General features: G+C 46.7%; 1 protein-coding gene across 1 annotated transcript in view; it reads left to right on the plus strand.

Annotated features, from left to right (window-relative positions):
- Positions 1–20,769, plus strand: part of tacr1a (tachykinin receptor 1a) — a 32,467-nt gene extending 11,698 nt beyond the window's left edge. Inside the window, exons 2-5 of the mRNA XM_080532331.1 lie at positions 7,481–7,669; positions 14,403–14,553; positions 16,171–16,367; positions 18,748–20,769. Of these exons, the coding sequence (XP_080388457.1) occupies positions 7,481–7,669; positions 14,403–14,553; positions 16,171–16,367; positions 18,748–19,138 (928 nt within the window). The 3' untranslated portion in view covers positions 19,139–20,769. The remainder of the gene's footprint in view (positions 1–7,480; positions 7,670–14,402; positions 14,554–16,170; positions 16,368–18,747) is intronic.
- The last annotated feature ends 2,306 nt before the right edge of the window (positions 20,770–23,075 follow it).

Genomic DNA, 23,075 nt, shown 5'->3' on the forward strand with positions numbered 1-23,075 from the left:
TTGAGGTTGAAAATGAACATATCCGATCATTTGTTCTAGTTCTAGTGTACGCTCTCTGATGCTCCATATAAACGTGCTAAGTGATTCTGATGAGCATCTCAGCTAACCTGGCTAATTCCCCCTCTGTGAGGCCCAGCATCTGGTGAGTCATCACCCCCATTTCTCCGAACCCCCATGCGATGCTGTTCACATCGCCAGCCAGCGCCAAACCTGTCACCCGCCCCTCCCCGAGCTAACGCAGAGGCCCATGCTTGGCACTGTTGGGCTGCTGCAGTGCAGAGAATATGTAATGAGGTCGCAACGTCGCAGCCTAAAGCAGTGCCGCCTCTCCTTCCTCACCTGTACCTCCGTTTAATTTCCCCCACTCCCCTGCCTCCTCCCTCGGGGGAGATCGCAGCCATTGATCCTGGTGTCTGTCCCGTCTTCATCTGTCCACGTTTTGATTTGTTTGCAATATGTCAACTTTTTTGGCCTCACCAACCCGCCCCACTCTGTCTCTCACCTTTCACCTTTAACAGAACTGCAAACACAGCAGCAACACACACATCCATATTGAGCAGATTGATTAAACCTACTGTATAAACTGATCTATCCCCACAGACACAGGTACGCGCACGCACAAACACACGCACACGCACACATGCATGCACACACGCACACACACACACACACACACACACACACACACACACACACACTCACACACACACACACACACACACACACACACACACACACACACACACACACACACACACCACGCAAACACTACGTGTGTGAATGTTGGTTTTGCATACATCCGTTGCATACGTCCGTTAGAATGAGGGGCAACATTCGTTTTGGCCACTGACAGGCAAACTGCTGACCGGTGGAGTGATGCTTGTGGCCGGGAATAGAAACAATCCCACCCTCCCCCCCGCCCCCTCCCCCCCACTCATCAATCAGCATTTCCTCCGCACCCAGTCCCCCGTCACCACCCAGCCCGTCTCCTCCCATCTGTTGATGGGGATTTTATGTAATCTTCAGCAAAACAACAACGCCCCCCCGAGAGCACAATAAACGGGGGCGAAAACTATTTCCTGATCAAATTACCAGGATTTAACACTCTAAACAGGATGCGCAACAAAAGCTTAGCGAAACGCTAGAAGGTTCGGAATTGCACTTGTCACCTGAGCCGTATCTGTAGAGGCTCCGAGGCTTCTAGTTAGCGGTGAGACCGCGGCCAGGCCAGCACTGCAGCCTCATGTCCTCCTAATTGGATTCGTTGGCTTTGGCTGTATACAGAATGTTATTGCCTGGATTATTGGATCTGTATGTCACTCATTCGTTCATAGCGTCTATTCGGAGACAGAAGCTTTTCAGGAATAATCTTAACATAGCCTAGAGATATATTGAGGCACACCAGGTAAAGAAGGGACAGCAAATGGAAATTCGACAACAACAATAGCATAGTGTGTGTGTGAAAAAACATTTGTGTGTGTGTGTGTGTGTGGTGTCTGGTAAACAACAGCGCTGTTGTTCATTTCTGCATCTGTCTAGGGAGTGGTGAAAAGACAACAAGCTGGCCACTCGATCTTGTGGAAAAAAGTTGAAAAGTCTATTGTGAAACATGCCACTTATCGAGATATGATAGTTCTGATCTGATAACTATCTGATAACTAATCTGTATATACTGTATCACTATAGGGAGCAATCGAATCAAAGGTCTCTTCTTCCCCCAGATAATTAGAGAGATAATGTCTAATTAAGAGATTGAATTGGGTCGTTAGTGTGGATTATTCCGTTGATTAGAAGCTGAAGACTCGGTTTTTACTCTGTTACACGCAGTGAAAGATACAGTATTGATGGAATGGAATATAGTGAGAGATATGTACTCAGACTGCTGCTCCGGCTGAAATGATAAGTGTGATTATCATCCAGAGAGATGATCACTCTAAAATGTGAGATGGGGACAAAATAGTTTGACTTGCATGCTAAGGACCTCCTTTTCATTCAGACCGCCTGGTGTACTGACTGACTGTCTGATTTGGTATTTTGGTGTGTTTCAAAGGAGCCAAATGATTTTCTTTTTTATCTGCAAAAATGTATTCAGAAGATGGTTTTACTCTTGTCAAGGGTAGCAGATTTCAAATAAGATGAGGTGGTGAAAATAATTTAACATGCACATTGTTAAAGGAGCTATCTGTAATTGGTAAATTACAGATACAACTTTTACATTAATGATATAAAGTCATTGCTTCTTGGAGAATATAACTCCTAAATGCCTTAGGGACTTAGTTCTGTCTTACCCCATAAGAACTCAAAATAGAAACTTGTTTTTCTCTATTGTAAAAAAACTGTTTACAATTCAGCTTCAAAACATGGTGAAAACTATTTGATATCATGATGGTCAGTCCTTGCATCCATAACTATGAAAATGAGAGTGGTTACATTTCTCCAGCCCCATCCCTCGGCTGTTTACCATAAGAGTGGTGGGGAGCCCGCTTTATTGTTGTTTGAATTACAGACCTCTCCTCTGAAACGACCCTGGAGCTCACAATGGATTTGTATTGATAGTTTGTGTGTGTTTGTTTGTTTTTGTGTGTGTTGCATGCACCTACCTGAAAGCCTGTGGCCGTGTGTGTGTGTGTGTGTGTGTGTGTGTGTGTCTGCATTGACACATGCACACAATTACAGTGGGGGAAATAAGTATTCAACATATCAAAAAAAACATTTTTAATTCAACATATTTCCATTACAGCTAATCACATGAAATTTAGACGAAACCTTGGTATTAACTTAATAAAACTACACAGCTAAAGAAATGGTAATATTCCATTCCCGTAAAAAAGCTATGTGCAATAAATTGGAATGACACAGGAAAAAAGTATTGAATACAGTAAGAAAAAGCACTAAACCAGATTATGCACTAATGAGTTCTCCTACCTGTGCTAATTAGAATCAGCTGGGTTAGTGCATGTTGGTGGGTAAGTGCTTCCACTCTTTTAAAAAGGGTTTCCCACCACAGAATAGAAGTAAACTAATCATTTGTCACCAAGCTTTCCTGCAAGATGGATAGAGGCAAAGAGCTCTCCCAAGAACTTTGCAACAAGATTGTTGAGCAGCATATTAATGGCACTGGTTACAGACAGATTTCTCAACTCCTAAATGCAGCATTGGGGCCATTATCTGCTTTGGGGCCAACATCACTCAACCATCAACCGGCCACACACAGGAACTCCTCGCAAGATTTCTGACCAGGCAGTCAGAAAGTTAGTCAGAAGAGAAGCCCAAGAGCCATGGGCCACTCGAGCAGAGCTCCAGAAAGACGTGGAAGCAGCAAGTACAGTTGTTACAAATAAAACAATAGACAATGCACTCCACCCACCGCCATGGTCTCCATTCACAATCACATGGGAAGACTCCATTACTGAAGAAAAGGCACGTTGAAGCTCATTTGAAGTTTGCCACAGAACATTTGGAGAAGCCTGTAGATTACTGAGAGAATGTAGTCTGGTCAGACGAGACATGAAAGATTTGGGCAAAAATACGATACATCATTTTTTGGAGGAGAAATGGCTCGGCATATAATCCTAAAAATACCATACCTACAATGAAGTTTGGAGTTTGAAGTATCATGGTATGGGGCTGTCAGGTACACACATAAACATAATCTGGCCGATTTTGGGCCGATTTTACCCCTTCCGACCAAGGACAGCAAACGCCCGATTATCGGATGGCTCTAAAGATTATCCTACAAGATTATCCTGTGGTGTGAGGTGTGTTAAGAGTCAATTTCTCCCGACAATCTGCTCGGAAAATGGTCGGGGCTGACAATCGTAAATGTTAAACGTGTTCAATATTTACGAACAGAAATCCTTATGTGTGGGGGCAACTCCCGACTCCCGACAACTCCCGACTAGGGTTGCCAGATGGGCTCGGGTTTTTTGGGAGGAATTAGCGCTTTTAGACTGTGGTTAGGGTGGAAAATGTAAATCCCATCTGGCAACCCTGCTCACGAGTCCGATTGTGACGTGGATGGAATGTAGCTAATCAAGAAGCGAGTTGACTTCTTCTTTTCGTTCTTCGGCACTTTATTTGCCCTGTCACACATGGCTGCCTCATACAGGTCAGTCAGGGTACTACGTTAGATCACGTTAGATCACGTTAGATCACGCAAGATTTCTTGCTTGGGGAACGAGACTCTAGACTGTCGTAACGATAATCTTTATGTATGTGGGGTGCTGAAATGGGAATATCGGCGCACACCACACACAATACGATCAAGGCTGTTCAATCCAATATTTTGTATCTTTATCTGGGGTCTGTCTCAGATAAAAAATCTGTTAAGACTTTCCTTATGTGTGTACCAGGGTATGATGAAATCCACATTATCAAAGTGAAGATGAATGGAGCCATGTACCACGGAGTTCTAGATGGATGATCTTCCAGTAGGGCAATGACCCAAAACATACTGCAAAGGAGACTCTCAATTGGTCCAAGAGGAAGATAATAAAGGTGATGGACTGGCCTAGTCAATCGCCAGACTTAAATCCAATAGAACATTTGTCTAAGGAACTGAAAATCAAGATTCACCAGCGGGCCCCCCAGAATCTTCAACATTTCAAGATTTAAAGACTGAGAGATTTGTTTTTTCCTACAGGAAGCATCTTGAAGATGTGATTGGAAACAACGGCATCTCTACCAAGTATTAAATACATTCAGTATTCAGTTAGCCTGTTCAATACTTTCCTGTGTCATTCCCCTTTATTGCACATAACATTTTTATAGATTGGAGTGATCCAATTTCTTGAACTCTGTAGTTTTATTGAGTTCATACTAATGTCTGGTCTACATTTCATGTGAATAGCTGCAATGGAAATCTGTTGAATAAAAAAATGGGTTGAATACTTATTTCCCCCACTGTATGTATGTATGTGTGTGTTTACATTTTTCCTACAGCGCTGTACATCCATAGTATTTACTTACCAGCAATAACCATGGGAATAGTGCAATGTTCTATAACCGTGCAATATGTTTACATTCTTGTGATAAGGATATGCTAGTAAGTCTACTAGTCCACATGTTTATATGTTTCTATAAGTATATATAAAAAAATTAAAAAAACTTGTATAAAAAGTATACAGTTACATGGGCCGGCTGTGGCGCAGGAGGTAGAGTCGCCGCCTAATGATCACAAGGTTGGCAGATCGGCGGTTCAAGCCCCGGCTGGCCACATGTCAAAGCAGGGCTTGACGCTTACCTTTTCCCCAGGTAGCACTGTGCTACCATGTTGAAAAATTTAGTAGCACACCAAGAATTTCAGTAGCACAATGAAAATTGCGCAATTTTCGTCAACAACGACAACAAATTATCATAATCATAACATATCAAAATGATCATAACCGGCTCTTGGCCGTAATAAAAATGGAGACTCACACAATGTAAAGGGGAAGTAAGAATCTTAATTTCAGTTGGCCCACGGTTCGGTATGAACCTCGGTTTTTGGGTCACGGTTCACGGTTCGTTTTTTTTGTTTGTTTCAAATGCTACTATTTATTTACAAACTGTTACTTTATTTTGCTTATACTTATGGAACTTTAACATTTAGACACATTCCAGAATATGACTGGTAAATTGTATAATATAAATCTATATAAACAAAACACTTTCAAATGTAAAAAAATTACAGAAACACTTTCAAATGTGACGTGTTGTGGATTGGAACTACGGATCATAAACTTTCAAATGATGTGTCATACATTGAAATCCGAAAAAATATGAAGTTAGAGTCATTTGAATGTTAGACATCAGGCACATATAGGGTTAACCTCTTTGTAATGAAACCGGAAGCAACCGCTGCTAGCAGCTAGCGGCTAACAAAACACAGCGCTACGAACTATGAGAGCTGTATCCCATATACCCATTATGCGCATTTTAAGCATATAGGCAGGGGTGCACATAACTTTTTGGGGCCAGTGCTCACAGGAGCACCTAGGGATGCTGCTTGGTGCTCCCCGAGCTCGCGAGTCACGACCCGTCCCACAGGATGGATGAAAAAGGGATACATGGATAACTTATATTAGCAAAACGACATTTATTCATAAATAAAGATGAACGAACAAATGATTGTGTGCAAAACAAAATAAACAAATGCAAAATCAAATGACTGCTCTTTAAGCATGAAAGTCTGTCAGACTCCTTTAAACACAATGAAATCAACTGACATCTCTTTAAGCACTAACTGAATGTCTGTTCTTTAAACACACTGAAATAAACGGACATCTCTTTAAGCACTGCTCTGTTCTGTAAACACTGAAATCAACTTTTCAACAAAAAGTTACAGCCTAAGCATGTATTTATGCTACAAGCTTAATCGTCATCATCACTGCTCTCTTGACTGCTGTAAATTATCACTGTCCTCAATTTCAACCATGGTAGAGGATGTATTTTTTGTGATCAACTTTTTTATTTTATTTTTTTATTTTTTTGGGTGCGCAAAAGCGCCATCATGCGGCTGATCTGCCGCGCAGCATGCATTTTGGCGACGCATGCGCACTGGCGCACGAGTTATGTGCACCCCTGCATATAGGACTCGCGTGAAGCATGTCTGCGACACGCGTTTCTGTTCACTGTTTTCATTCCCTCATCGCTTATACACATAGGTTTGACTGCGCATGACAGTAGTTCAGCAGTTAGTCGCACTGGTGCGATTGAATGTATTTCCAAGTCGCACAGAAATATATTCACTCGCAAATGCGACCAAAACAGTCGCACTGTCGAGCCCTGCAAAGTGTCCTTGGGCAAGACACTGAACCCCAAAATTGCTCCCAGTGAGCGGACCAGCGCCTTGTATGGCAGCTTGCCGCCATTGGTGTGTGAATGGGTGAATGAGAGGCCGTTGTAAAGCGCTTTGGAGCAGCAAAAAAGGCGCTATATAAGTGCAGTCCATTTACCATTTACCATTGCATGCATGATATGTTCATAAAAGTACACCGTTACATGCTAACTCCCCCCTGTCTATATACCCCCCTGTGAATAGGCCATATAGTGTATATACGTATAGAAGTTCACATAATAGATACATTCTCAGATGTCGACCGATCACTTATCCCCCTATTTTTATTCATATCCCCCCCTATTTATGTCTCATTCTTGTTTTTTTTATTATCTTAGGACCGTGTTGTTTGTTAGCACCTAGGGTTTGCATTTGAATTTCGTTGTACCTATGACAATAAAGATCATTCATTCATTCATTCATTCATTCATCCATCCATCCATCCATCCATCCATCCATCCATCCATCCATCCATCCATCCATCCATCCATCCATTCATTCATTCATTCATCCATCCATCCATCCACCCATCCATCCATCCATCCATTCATTCATTCATTCATTCATTCATTCGAATAGATGTTCCATCTCCAGTCTCCAGTAGGCCCTCTTGTGCATCAAAGAGCAGACATCCAGAGTGTGAACAGCGTGTCTCTCCCCCAGGTACGTGGCCATCATCCACCCCCTGCAGCAGAGGATGTCCTCCACACAGACCAAGGTGATCATCGGGGTCATCTGGGTCCTGGCGCTGCTGCTGGCCTTCCCTCAGTACTACTACTCTGACACGGCGCTGATGCCCGAACGAGTCATCTGCTACATCAACTGGCCCGAAGACTGCAGCTTCAAAAAGATGTGAGTTCCTCCTCTACGGGCTCTAATTATGCATCACTGCCCAAAAAGTGAGCAACGTCAGCCATCTTGAATCTTTATATTACTAATAGATGAGATGAGACATCATCTAACGGGAGTTGAGAATACTGAAACTTGTGTTTGCGACTGTTTACGAAAACTCTCAATTCTAAAACTCTAAAAGCCGTTCTCTCAAAAACAGACACAATTAAAAGGTACAATAAACATCTTGCTATCGATTGTTCTTAGTTGTTAGTAGTTGCTCTGCTCAACACTTTTTTGCTCAAGCTGATTGGAGCCCTAATGTTCTAAGTCCACTAAAGGCTTTTTTATGAGTGAAATCCACACAGTGCAGGATCTGGATTTTGTATTTGACACGACGTATACCTGAAACACTCCCAGTACGTTCGTATCTCGCATACGCTGTGAATAATTATTTTGAATTGACAGCCATCGCATTGAGGGGGACGTCGGTGTTGTCGAATCAACGAAAGCATCGAAACAAAGAAGTATTGTTTCTTTGTATTTCTTGGCATAAAGGGACAAAGAAACACAAGCTAGCCTCTTGTTGAATGACAAGGACAGTGGTAGCGAGAGAAGTCCATGCCTCGCTAATGTTTATCGAGGCAGACTTCAACTCTACTTTAATAATTGTGTATAGTATACCAACCGTTAATGCTAATCCATTGGAGCCCATGAGAGCTCCAGACAATTATGCCCCAACCTCCCCGGGTTCGGTTCTGCCGCTCTCCTCAGCAGAGCAGATTAACCGGGAAAAAAAGCAAGGCTCTGTTTACTATTCCATGCCTTGCGGAGAGCAGAGCAGCTTTTATTTATACTCCCTATTGATTCCGAAGTTTTTGCTAATTACGTTACACCCAAGAGCAAGTTTGGTTAAGTATTCATTTAAATAAAAGCCCTTTCCATTATCTCTCAACAGTCTAAACACAGACCTGATTTCATATTCCCCTCCTATACCACCATCCGTCGGAGGCAATAAGAGACTGAAAGTGGATGTGTACAGGATGCCAACACTGGCTAACCTCAAGGAGCTTGGCTTAAGGACAGTAGAAGAGTGTTGTTTGTCATAATTCAGTGTAACTGTTGAAGTCAACAGCACCCCGCAACCTACAATATAAGATGAATAGGTCAGAACTATGTGCGTGCGCGTGTGTAGAAGTATATCTTTTTTTTAATAGTTTAATGACCACACGACCTAGGTCGGTGGAATTTGTTGTCGGTACAGCTCAAACAGCAGTGTCAAAAAACATACACACATTGTACATGACTATTACATGGACATGAACACACATAACCACAAGACAAGACAAGAACATATTTACAATTGACAATTTATACAGTGCAGTGAGTCAGGTGTTGAGAGTCCTTATGGCAGAGGGGAAAAGACTGTTTTAGTCTGTATATGAATACAACACATTCATGCTGAAGAGCAGTGAGAAAACTTCAATGGCTGTTGAAACACAGTGTGCGTCATCTCAGCTCTCCCCTCCTCTCATCCCCCTCTCTGTCCCCCCCTCCCCGCCGTTGTCTTCTCCTCCACCAGTACCTTCAGCGGTTCCTCCCAGTTCGTTCCTCACATGTAGCCGCAGAGTGAGACCACCGCTAATGTCTGGTCGTAGCGGTGATTCACCTTTCCTCTACATCACCCTCTTTCTTACTCACTTCCGGAAATAGAACCAAAAGGATTACTGCGCTACTCTCCTCCTGCCAATGTCAACATCCAGTATACACTATATATAGAGATAGAAATAAGGATCATATTTCACAGCTCTTTATTAATGCTGTGGGAATACCAAAGCTGTCACTGCTTCTTAACGCTCACCTGAGTTGCTGTGAGACACTCGACGATCGAGAAAAAAAAGGAAAAGCCGTGAAGATATATGTCTGTGTTATTGTCGGTGGTGTAAAGTCTCCGTTGGCCACACGCTGCAGACCTAATGCTAGGATAAACAAACTACTCGAGTGTTTTTTTGCCTGGGGTGCGAAAAACAAGGGATGAATCTGGTATGGCTAAGAGGGCCATTTATTCACACGCTGGGAAAGTGCTGGCCACCCTTGTGCCCAGTAATGTCTTTGTTTGTCTGTGCGTCTCTGCTGGCTGACCGCTGGGCGGGTAACACACGCAAGCGTGCTTGTGCACACGGACAGGCACGCACTTAAAAACACACACACACGCACTCACACAGAGAGAGACACACACACACGCACACAAACAGAGAGACACACACGTGCACACACACACACACACATAGAGACACACACACACACACACACACACACACATAGAGACACACACACAAATAAAAACACACATAGAGACACACACACACACGTGCGCACACACACACAGGCACACACACAAATAAAACACACATAGAGACACACACACACATGCGCACACACACACACACACACACACACACACACACACAGGCACACACACAAATAAAAACACACATAGAGACACACACACACACACACACCGGCACACACACAAATAAAAACACACATAGACACACACACACACACACACAGGCACACACACAAATAAAAACACACATAGAGAGACACACACACACACACACCCACACACACACATAGGCACATGCACAAATAAAAACACACATAGACACAGACACACACACACACACACACACACACACACACACACACACATAGAGACACACACATACAGGCACACACACAAATAAAAACACACATAGAGACAAACACACATAGAGACACACACACACACACACACATACACACACACACACACACACACACACACACACACACACACACACACACACACAAACCACAGCTCTGATCCCAGCAGCCTTTCAGCTCAGCCAATCATCAGCAGCTGTTCCTGCTGCTTTGTGTTAGTCAAACGCCATTGTCATCCCACACCTCTGTCTGAGCCCGGCCCCGCGCTGCGGAGCGATGGTGATGAGTGGCACGATGTCAATTACTATGTTCATGATGGAACCGTCACCTCACTTATTACTCTGTTAATGAGGCTGTATTCACCCACACATCTGGTCTAAGTAAAGCAGAGCGTCGGCGTGGTTCTACAACCCCCCCGCCTCGGCTGTAATTGACACATCTGATTATGTCTGACCTCCCCCCCCCCCCCCACACACACACACACACACCCCCGGCTCTCTGGTTCTGTGCCCCTGCCACCCCTGACCGTCACTCTGTCTGTCCCCCCACTTAGCCAGGACAGACCAGGGGGCAAGGCCACAGAGGGCGCTATTAATAGCTTGCACAAAGTGACTAAAGCTTCGGTTTCCGACGGAGGGCTCTCACGTTTGTTTGACAGCGCGCATATAGACACACACACCACAGACGGGAACGCACACGGATGGAAATGCGGGGACACACACAGAAGGACAAACACACACACACACGCACACACACACACACACACAGACCCCTCACACTTTCTGTTCCCCCTACCCTAAATTGGGCACCTTAATAAGAGCAGCCTTTGAGCTGTGCCAGGAAGTCAGCGTGGTGTAGTGTGTCACGCGACCACCTGCTGCTGCTGCTGCGGCTACATTCATCTCTCCTGGTTGCCGACGTCAACGGATGCATTCTTACAGCAAAGTCAAAAGAACAAGAGCAGAGAGAGAGAGAGAGAGAGAGAGAGAGACAGAGAGAGTCTGAGAGGTCTCACGCTGGCTGGTCAGAGAGAGAGAGACACCACATCATGTGGCAAAAACACGGTGACGAATATGATCTTCTGGGCTTTTAATTCCCCTATCTCCCCCCTGCAAACCACAGAGGCGTATAATGCATCACTCTCCCCCGTGTGACTTCATCTGACAAGGATCCTTCTGGGTAGAGTTCCTGTGGCAGCGTAGGTGATGGAGTACGGGCCTCCACTTCCTCCAAATCCCCCATCCATCACAGGAGGGACGGTCGGTCTTCCAGCGACCCGTAGGAGTGTCTCTCTCTCTGGGGGGGGCAGCAGCCTCCAGGCAGGCAGGCGGGCCTCATCATGTATTCCGGACGAGGTTCCTCACCGCCGCACTGATTTTTGCAAATTGCCTTAAAACCCAAACCCAACCCGCTGGACGGACTGACAGCTCTCCAGACGGACACTGTTTTTTTTTTGTAAACAGAATATCAATTCCTGCACAGAAATCCTAGCGGATTGTGTGGGGGTGTGTGTGTGGGGGTGTGGGAGTGTGTGTGTGTGGAGAGGGGGGTGTGTGTGTGTGTGTGCGGGGGGAGTTGATTGTGGCATAGCCTTGCCAGGTGGTGAGTGTTCAAACCACTGGGTGTTGTAACAGGTTGTCTGCCCGCCTCTCTGCCGCCCGCCAGGTGAAGTGACCCTGAAGACGACCTCTCCACAGTCACATCCTCTCAGGGCCGCCGCGACAAGTTCTGCTTTTTAACTCGCAAGAAAATAGTTTCCCTTATGACAACAGTAATAAAACCTGGCAGGCAGCAGAAATGAAGCACTTATCAAGGCTTTGCTGACAGACCAGAAGTCATGGAGAGGTGAAAATGGAAACAACCGCCTGATTCACAGAGTGATTTATTGCATATTTGGAAGCCCCTCAACAATCTTTCATGTTGAGAGAAGGATGAAAATAACACAAAAGCTGTTATTCGCACCTCGGGTGCATAAGCGACATTATCAAAGGAATATAAATGAACTACATGTGCTGCTTAACTCCTTTGAATTTCACTTGCCTCCCTTTTATCACCTTATTGAGCCGCCAAACACGCATTAGGGGGCTGTGACAGCCAATTTCACACACCTCTGACAGCCCAGAGCCCACCCATTAACAATGTGCTTTACTCTGTCATGCAGTTTCCCCCCGAACATGGTACTGTTTTAATCACGTGTATCAGAGAGTAGAAAGACTGTGAATGTCATCAATACTGAATTAATTGGGAAACAGATGCAAACCAACGAACCTTCTGTTGCGAAAACAAAACGAAAACACCTCGGGGGCTTAGCGCTGTGAAATAGATGGAAAATCAACACATATGTTCAGGAGTATCCATGTGGATACGTATGTGCAAACGAATGTGAGTCACACACACACACACACACACACACACGCACACACACGCACACACACGGATACACACACACACACACACACACACACACACACACATACACACACACACACACACACACACACACACCGAGGAAAGGGGATTTAGATGAGAACTTGTGCTGATGTTTGGCTGTGTAGGTACTGCAGCGATTCGGCCACATCTAAGGTTTCTGTCCACCTGGGCATTCAGTGTCATTATCATAATTGTAGTTAATTACCAAGGAAACGGTGGCCGAGTCTCAGCTGTCCTGTTGGCAGCGAGACAAATGGATCGTCCCTGTGCAATACTACCAGAGTCCAGAGGTCCTTCCTTTACCTCACATACCTCACATACCTCACACTATCACATGCAAACACACACATGGACACGCACGCGCACACACACACACACACACACACACACACACACACGCATGCATGCAGACACGCACGCACACACAAACGGACACACACACACACACACACACACACACACATACACACACACACACACACCAGGCTCATGGGAAGCCAGACTAGTAAGTGTATCCGCATCTAATAACCCACTCATGAACTGACTGTCTGCGCTGTCCTAATTCATTTAGTCATCAAGTTTAATTTATTGCACACTTAAGCGTGGGGTTACTTTCTTCTGCTATGTTAATATAGGGAAGTTAGCGCAGAGTCCTAGATCAGCCAATCAGATTTGTCTGGATAGATCAGCTATCAAAGATCAGACAAATTGGAGATGTAATGTCATACTGGGGGTCTTTTTTCATAGCGACCCAGTCCCATGTCTTATCATTCACCTCTCAGTTTCTGTTTATGCCATTCTTTACTTACCAAGGACATGGCCTGTATTGAGTGTATGAGTCACTGGGATATTAAGGACTATATTATTCAGGATTATATTCAGGAATACAGAGTCACTCCCTATCTTCCGCCAGAGATCTCTGCAGGCTATACCTTAACTGTCCCTCCTGAGACATCCACATCCCCTGTAGCGTTTTCTCTATTGTTAATAAAAAATACAACAAATTCTTCCTTCTTCTAGCATTATGACTGCCAATGGCCCCTGGCCCCAGCATAGATTACTTTTTCCTGCTTCAAATGCATTTGTTGTAAGTTTGGATAAAGGCGCCTGCTAAATTCCATAAATGTAAAATGTATTGTAAATATTAAAACGGAATGGTGCATATTGAGAAAATACATTAATATTATATTTAAATACAACAGTCCTCCCACAGATTGGATTATATATGACCATGACCTGATAGTTCCGCTTTTAACTTCACATAGTTTGACTAGTTGATGATCTTTTTTCTGTCTTCTCTCTCTCCTCTGCCCTTCCCTGTCTGTCTGTCTGCCCTCCTCTCCTCTCCTCTCCTCTCCTCTCCTCTCCTCTCCTCTCCTCTCCTCTCCTCTCCTCTCCTCTCCTCTCCTCTCCTCTCCTCTCCTCTCTTCTCCTCTCCTCTCCTCTCCTCTCCTCTCCTCTCCTCTCCTCTCCTCTCCTCTCCTCTCCTCTCCTCTCCCCTGCCCTGTCTGTCTGCCCTCCTCTCCTCTCCCCTGCCCTCTTCTCCTCTCCTCTCCCCTCTTCTCCTCTCCTCTCCTCTCCCCTGCCCTGCCCTGCCTGTCCTCCTGCCCTGCAGGTACCACGTGTGTGTGTCTGTCCTGATCTACTTCCTGCCTCTGTTGGTGATGGGCTGTGCCTACCTGGTGGTGGGCCTGACCCTGTGGGCCAGTGAGATCCCTGGAGACTCCTCGGACCGCTACAAGGAGCAGCTGATGGCCAAACGCAAGGTAGGACCCCCTCCATGCCTGTACCCCAAGGTAGGACCCCCTCCATGACTGTACCCCAAGGTAGGACCCCCTCCATGACTGTACCCCAAGGAAGGACTCCCTCCATGACTGTACCCCAAGGTAGGACCCCCTCCATGCCTGTACCCCAAGGTAGGACCCCCTCTATGACTGTACCCCAAGGTAGGACCCCCCTCTATGACTGTACCCCAAGGTAGGACCCCCCTCTATGACTGTACCCCAAGGTAGGACCCCCCTCTATGACTGTACCCCAAGGTAGGACCCCCTCCATGACTGTACCCCAAGGTAGGACCCCCTCCATGACTGTACCCCAAGGTAGGACCCCCTCCATGACTGTACCCCAAGGTAGGACCCCCTCTATGACTGTACCCCAAGGTAGGACCCTCTCCATGACTGTATCCCAAGATAGGACCCCCTCCATGACTGTACCCCAAGGTAGGACCCCCTCCATGCCTGTACCCCAAGATAGGACCCCCTTCATGACTGTACCCCAAGGTAGGACCCCTCTATGACTGTACCCCAAGGTAGGACCACCTCCATGACTGTACCCCAAGGTAGGACCCCCTCCATGACTGTACCCCAAGATAGGACCCCCTCCATGCCTGTACCCCAAGATAGGACCCCCTTCATGACTGTACCCCAAGGTAGGACCCCCTCTATGACTGTACCCGGGGTAGCGATGGACAGTGAGTTGGACAGGTGATCGGAAGGTCATGAGTTTGAGTCCCGCCTGGGAACACCGCCACTAGTGTGTCCTTCAGTAAGGCACATAGCCCTACCTTACTCCAGGGAGACTCCCTGGAACCTCTAGTTGTAAATGGCTTTGGATTAAAAGCTAGGATAAGTTATCATTTTGATGAGAATGGGATGAATTCACCCGGGCAGTGCTGAGTGTTCCATCCTGGTCCTGGAGAGCCACAGGGGGTCCAGGTTGTTGTTGTCCCAACCCGGTGCCATCACACCTGATTGAACTAACCAACTGAACTCCACAAGCTTAATTAGCTGGATCTGGTGTGTCACTGCTGAGCTGGGACAAAAGCCTGCAGCACTGTGTCTCTCCCGGCCAGGACTGATGACGACCGCACTCGGGAAACTCTGGTAGATTCCAGAGGGCAAATTGAATGCTGAAAATGAAAGTGTCTTAACGCCAACAACAACAAGTTCACTCGGGTTCCAACACTTTGACTGCACTGCTCTCACCATGCTTCACACCAAACTGAACCTCTGTGCGTCACCATCTGGCCAGGCTACCCAGGGAGGAGCCGGATGGTGTCACGTTCCTCAGTGTTCTCCCTTCAAACTCTTTCTCCTCCTCTCCTTTCCCCCGCACCTTTACATTTTCAGTATGTCTACAGCGTATGTCATTCTCATTACGTCTTTCTCATTTCTCATTCCACTCTACTCTCTCCTCTCTCCTCTCTCTCCTCTCTCCTCTCTCCTCTCTCTTCTCTCTTCTCTCTTCTCTCTTCTCTCTTCTCTCTCCTCTCTCCTCTCTCCTCTCTCTCCTTTCAACCGTCTACCCTTCATGTCTAGCTCTCTCTCCCTGCCTTCACCTCACAATATGTCCTGCGTTTCGCCTCGGGGGGGGTGGGTATACAGGTGGTGAAGATGATGATCGTGGTGGTGTGTACGTTCGCTATCTGCTGGCTGCCCTACCACGTCTACTTCCTGCTGTACCAGTTCTTCCCTCTCCTGTTCGACGGGACCTTCATCCAGCAGGTGTACCTGACCACCATGTGGCTGGCCATGAGCTCCACCATGTACAACCCCATCATCTACTGCTGCCTCAACGACAGGTGAGGAGGAACACCCTGGGACACGCTCGCTAGCTAGCTAGCTAGCCCCTCTTCCCTGGGGCCCAGTTGTCCCAAACTTTTCATCTGGATCAGAATGATCCAGATTCTCTGTTGCTATCCGGGATTAGATCGCTCTGGCTGATTTCCCCCTATATGACTCAATATCAGCCAGCTCGATCTGATTCTGGATAGCAAAAAATAATGGGGCTCATTCTGATCCAGATTAAATGTTTTGGGACAGCTGGGCCCAGATGAACCGGCTTCCAAGGAGCACATGACATCCAGCTCCGCTTTGGCAACACCTTCCGAATTGCCATGACAACGAGCTGTACGTTCAGTGTTCTAGTACTAGCCGTCGGTACTAGCTAGCCTCTATGCTAGCGAAATAGGCTAACCAGACATGAGATGAGAAAATGTGACATGGCAAGTGTATAATACATATTGGCTTAACATTACCTCAGAGGCTATAGGCATTGGTGGTATGCAGCACAACAGTCAGAGGACTAGTAATACACAAAATAATAAACACCTCCTACAGATTCCAGGCTTTATTTATACTTCAATACACAGGTAGTACCAATGTTGACCAAAATGGTTGAATCTTAACTTGTATTTTTTGGTAACACTTTACATTAAGTTGCCTGTACATGTATATAACAACATAATAATAACTGTGTTACTATTATTGTACTGCATTGTACCTACATAGTACTGTAGTGACTGTAATTACAGGCTAGCAGTATCGTATTTGACATCATCTTTGACCATTTCCAACATTGAAGTTATATTGACAGTTTTGCAAGTTTTGTCATCGATCGCACAAACTCTTGCCAATTATATAACCTGTGTAATAACTGATACCACTAGACTGTAGTTACATGGTAGTTACTATGTAAGTACATGTTGATGCCATAGTTATTACTATGTATCAACATAGTCATACATTAGGAGAACTTAATGTTAAGTGTTACCTGTTTTCTCTTTTTTTAGGATTACTAACAAATGATAAACTTAACGGCTGTTATGAACAGACCACCTGTTATTTACTTATTTTTTTAGAAAATGAGAGGTCCTTGATGACGCCCAGTGTGAAATTAAATCTATTCACTCAGCCTTAATTCCTTACCCTGGAGATGAGTCACGCATCAATAAACCGATGCGAATACTTGGTTTTGGAAAATGAAACAGATGGTCAATTCACTACAGCCATTACATTTTATGAATACGCCTCCTATTGTTTCTCAGAAGACCACCTGTTAGCTGTCTGATGTGTTGTTGTTAAGAGGCGTACATTATCTCACACAACACACTTTTAATGACTGTCAGTGCCGTCCGGGTACCAAAAAAGAGTTACACGCTGCTAGAGAAACTGCTAGAGAAACTACTAGAGAAACTACTAGAGAAACTACTAGAGAAACAAATAGAGAAACTACTAGAGAAACCACTAGAGAAACTTCTAGAGAAACTACTAGAGAAACTAATAGAGAAACTACTAGAGAAACTGCTAGAGAAACTACTAGAGAAACTAATAGAGAAACTACTAGATAAACTACTAGAGAAACTGCTAGATAAACTACTAGAGAAACTACTAGAGAAACTAATAGAGAAACTACTAGATAAACTACTAGAGAAACTACTAGAGAAACTGCTAGAGAAACTTCTAGAGTAACTAATAGAGAAACTACTAGATAAACTACTAGAGAAACTGCTAGAGAAACTACTAGAGAAACTGCTAGAGAAACTAATAGAGAAACTAATAGAGAAACTACTAGAGAAACTACTAGAGAAACTACTAGAGAAACTACTAGAGAAACTACTAGAGAAACTACTAGAGAAACTGCTAGAGAAACTGCTAGAGAAACTGCTAGAGAAACTACTAGAGAAACTACTAGAGAAACTAATAGAGAAACTAATAGAGAAACTACTAGATAAACTACTAGAGAAACTACTAGAGAAACTGCTAGAGAAACTGCTAGAGAAACTAATAGAGAAACTACTAGAGAAACTGCTAGAGAAACTGCTAGAGAAACTGCTAGAGAAACTGCTAGAGAAACTACTAGAGAAACTACTAGAGAAACTGCTAGAGAAACTACTAGAGAAACTACTAGAGAAAATTCTAGAGAAACTGCAGCGAGTGCACGTCTCTGCAGGCTTATTCCCCTCAGATGTTAATATTCACCGCCACATCCTGCCTCTCCACTCGTCCTCCATCAAACTCCCACCTCGTCCTCGACCTCCTCACTTGTCCTCAACCCCCTTCTCCGCTCCCCCTTTTTTCCTCTCTTTCTTCCTGCCCTCTCCTCTGACTTTCTGCCTTGCCCTCCCTGTGTGTGTGTGTGTGTGTCTGTCTCTTTGTCTTTGTGGTTGCCGTGGCTCCCAGGTTCCGGGCTGGCTTCAAGCAGGCGTTCCGCTGCTGCCCCTGCGTCCCCGACGGTTCCTACGAGGGTCTGGAGCTCAAGTCCACCCGCTACCTGCACACCCAGACCAGCGTGTACAAGGCCAGCCGCATGGAGACCACCGTGTCCACCGTGCTGCAGGTGGCGGATGAGGCAGAGCCCCCCCCCCAGCCCCCCAGGGCCGGGCCCAGAGGTGGGGGAGCGGGGAGAGGCGGGGGTGGGGGTGGAGGTGGAGGGGGTGGGGGAGGAGCGGGTATGGCCGCCCCCCGCCGCTCCTCTCTGGACCTCACCTCCAACGGCTCCTCGTCCCGCAGCGTCTCCAAGACGGTGTCAGAGACCTCCAGCTTCTACTCCAGCAACAACCCCGGGGAGTAGAGGACTCACCTGCCCTCACCTCCACTCTGGCTCACACCCTTACCACCTGCCGTAGGGGGGGTTTGTGTGTGTGTGTGTGTGTGTGTGTGTGTGCGTGTGTGTATGTGTGTGTTTGCATGTGCGTTTGCGTGTTCGTGTGCGTGTGCGTGAATGTGTGTGTGTGTGTTTGCATGTGCGTGTGCGTGTTCGTGTTTGTGTGTGTGTGCGTGTGTGTGTGTGTGTGTACACCTCCACTCCTCCTTATGTACTCCTCCACTCTGATTCACTCTTGCTACAGTCTAGCGCAGAGATAAGAGATGGGTAGGTTCCAGGACTCACACACACACACACGCACACACACACGCACACACACACACACGCACACGCACACGCACACACACACACACACACACACACGCACACACCTCGAGCATGTGTGATGATTCACCAGGGCCATATACAACACCCACCCTTACCAGCTGGATGACGTCTGAAGTATGAGTTCACCTTGTCTTTTTTGGGGAAAAGATAGCGTGAAGAGTGAGTCCCCTGGGGGTGTGAGTCCTCTGAAACCCACCGCTGGAGGTGTTTCTCTGAAAACCGTCTACCCTAAACCCTTAAAAAAAAAAAAAAAAAAAAACTCTATCCTAATCTTTAGCAACCGTCTCACCCGCCTGCAGTGAAAAACCTCCAGAGGAGACACACAGTGTGGAACGTTCTTAGCAAAGACACAGAGGTGTGCTTTGGTTTGTAGACTCACTGTGTGGTATATAAAACGTTTCTTTAAACAGACCCAAAACTTGAACAGAGGGTGTAAATCTTAACTTCAAAGGACGACGGCATACGAGAGGGACGTGTTGGATTTAGGAAAGGAGGAAACAGCGCTTTGGGTACTTGGGTTGTTTTTGCACCTGCTCCATGTTCGCGGTAGGGGGTCCTTAGGTCGATTCCCTCTCTCTGTTTCATCTCTTCATTGAGATTCTGGTGGAGTAGGAAGTGAAACCTGGGAGGACAGGAAGTCAGTCAGTCTACCACCTCCCTCAAGTTTCCATTCCCCTTCTGCCCTATTTGTGGACACACGTCGACAAAGCCCCGTGAAAAGAGAAAACGAAATGGAGTTTAGCTAAATATGTTTTTCGATGCCATTATCTCAGATGAGCAGTAGACATTCAACCCCCCCCCCCCCCCCCCAAAGCCTCCCTGCCTCCGTTTGAAGCACCTCTTCAACTCCTGTTTATTTGTGGATAGATTCCGTGGCGCTCACGAAATCCGCCGGATGCGTAACAGCCTCCCAAGCCCCACTTGCATTTAAATGGAGTCTGACTTAATGAGACGTGTCTGCGTGAGACCAAAGGGAGGCTCGGTCTGGTCAACCCTGCTGTGGCACCGCTCGCCTGTCTATCTACCCCTCTCCTCCCCCATTGGAAACAAAACACACTCACATTCACATACGTACGCGTACACCCACACACACCGCACACACCGCACACACACACACACAGACGCGCACACGCACGCACACACACAGACATACACACTTTATATACAAATAAACAATGCACACACACACACACACACTTTGTCTCCCTGCTCTCATCCCAGATCCCCTGCAGGTTTGTTTTAGAGTTTTCAAACCTTGTAGTAATGCTTGGCAACGTGACGTTAAGACAAGACTGGTGGGGGAGAGGATAGGGAGAGGAGGGTGACAGGAGGGGGAGAGAGGAGGGAGAGAGGAGGGGGAGAGGAGGGGGAGAGGAAGGGGAGAGGGGAGGGAGAGAGGAGGGAGAGAGGAGGGGGAGAGAGGAAGGAGAGATGAGGGGGAGAGGAGGGAGAGAGGGGAGGGAGAGAGGAGGGGGAGAGGGGAGGGAGATAGGAGGGGGAGAGAGGAAGGAGAGAGGAGAGGGAGAGGAGGGGGAGAGGAGGGAGGGAGAGAGGAGGGAGAGAGGATGGGGAGAGGGGAGGGTGGAGGAGAGGAGAGAGAGAGGCGGGAGAGGGGAGGGGGAGAGAGGAGGGAGAAAGGAGAGGGAGAGGGAGGGAGGAGGAGAGGAGGGAGAGAGGAGGCACCACAGAGGGGCACAGGGGGTAAAACACCTGTTGTTCCCAATCTCTGGGCCATGGTGAGTGGGAGTGTGTTCCCAGTCCTAGTGATCCTATCTGCCGTGCAGCCATGGAGGAGGGGAGAGACAGGGTAAGGAGACTGCAGTGTTTCTGCACGTCATCAAACATCGTTACAACTTCTATCTGATTAGACAGGCGTCCATGGCTAGCTCTCTCTCCGAATCCAAATGATTGACATTATAATAGAATTACTATGAGTTGGGAGTTGGCATACTAATATCCCTGTGTGTGTGCATGTGTGTGTGCATGTGTGTGTGCGTGTGTGTGTGTGCGTGTGTGTGTGTGTCTGTGTGTGTGTGTGTGCGCGTGTGTGTGTGTGTGTGTGTGTGCATGTGCGTGTGTGTGTGTGTATGTGTGTGTGTGTGCGTGTGTGTGCATGTGTGTGTGTGCGTGTATCCGTGTGTGTGTGTGTGTGTGTGTATCCGTGTGTGTGTGTGTATCCGTGTGTGTGTGTGTATCCGTGTGTGTGCGTGTATCCGTGTGTGTGTGTGTGTGTGTGTGTGTGTGGTGACAGTTACCTGTCTCTGTAGAGGACAGGATTCGCTCAGACATTCCAGTTCTCCTCCAGACAGACAGACAGACAGACAGACAGACAGACAGACAGACAGGCAGGCAGACAGACAGACACAAACTGAAACACCTCGCAGCTGATTCATCTGAAGAGTGTGGGGGGGGGGGGGGTCGAGGAGGAGCGACTATTCTACTGTAACCAAGGCCTCCCGCTCACGGAACTCTGAAAAAAAACATCCTTCTAGGCCACCGTACATGGTTCCATTTTATTACCAGAATGGTAACAGATGGAAATGGGGGAAATGGACATATAATGGACTAACCCTAACCCCTAACCCTATATGGAAATATTGTGTTTTGGTGAATGCTGAATGTGTTTACATGTTACATCCGTCATTCGGGGTGGAGTGAAGGTTGCGTTGGAGAGGAGAGGCTGAATGCCTAATCACTCCTCTTTCAAACTGTTCCAGGAACACCCAACATGCTGGGGACGCTGTCCCTGATCTCTCTCTGTTACAAAGCGGAGGGGTTGGTTTCCATAGTACTGTGGTGAGGGAGACAAAAGGTGTGTGTGTGTGGGTGTGTGTGTGCGTGTTGTGTGTTTGTGTTCTGCCTGTGTGTGTGTGTATGTGCGTGCGTGTTGTGTGTTTGTGTTGTGCCTGTGTGTGTGTGAGCTTGCGTGTGTGTGCCCGTTGTGTGCATGCGTGCGTGTGTGTGTGTGTATGTGTGTGTATGAGCTTGTTCACAAGAGCTGGCGCCAGTCAGGCTACTCAACACGGTGAATGTCCTCATCAGCCCCATCTCTCTCCAATCACACTAATTATCCAGGAGAGGAGAGAGAGAGAGAGAGAGAGAGAGAGAGAGAGAGAGAGAGAGAGAGAGACTCAGAGAGAGAGAGACCGAACAGCTGCACACACGCACACATACACACACACACACACATAGGGACGCACACACACACGGACACAGTCACAGTCAAACACATCCAGGCGTCCTCCAGATCTCACCGTTGCCACAACATCACACTCACACACACACTCACTCACACTCACACGCACAAATGTGCAAATGATGCAGAGTGATGATGGTTGAGTTCTATGGGAATGGTCGAAGGAATGTTTAGAGGCTGAGCGGTGCAGAGAGAGTAGTGTGTGTGTGTGTGTGTGTGTGTTGCATGCGTGCGTGCGTGTTGTGTGTCTGTTTTGTGCCTGTGTGTGTGTGTGTGTGTTGCATGCGTGTGTGCGTGTTGTGTGTCTGTGTTGTGCCTGTGTGTGTGTGTGTGTGTGTGTGTGTGTTGCATGCGTGCGTGCGTGTTGTGTGTTTGTGTTGT

Source organism: Nansenia antarctica (genome assembly GCF_963989245.1).
Source record: "Nansenia antarctica genome assembly, chromosome: 5".
In the NCBI taxonomy this organism is placed as follows: Eukaryota; Metazoa; Chordata; class Actinopteri; order Argentiniformes; family Microstomatidae; genus Nansenia; species Nansenia antarctica.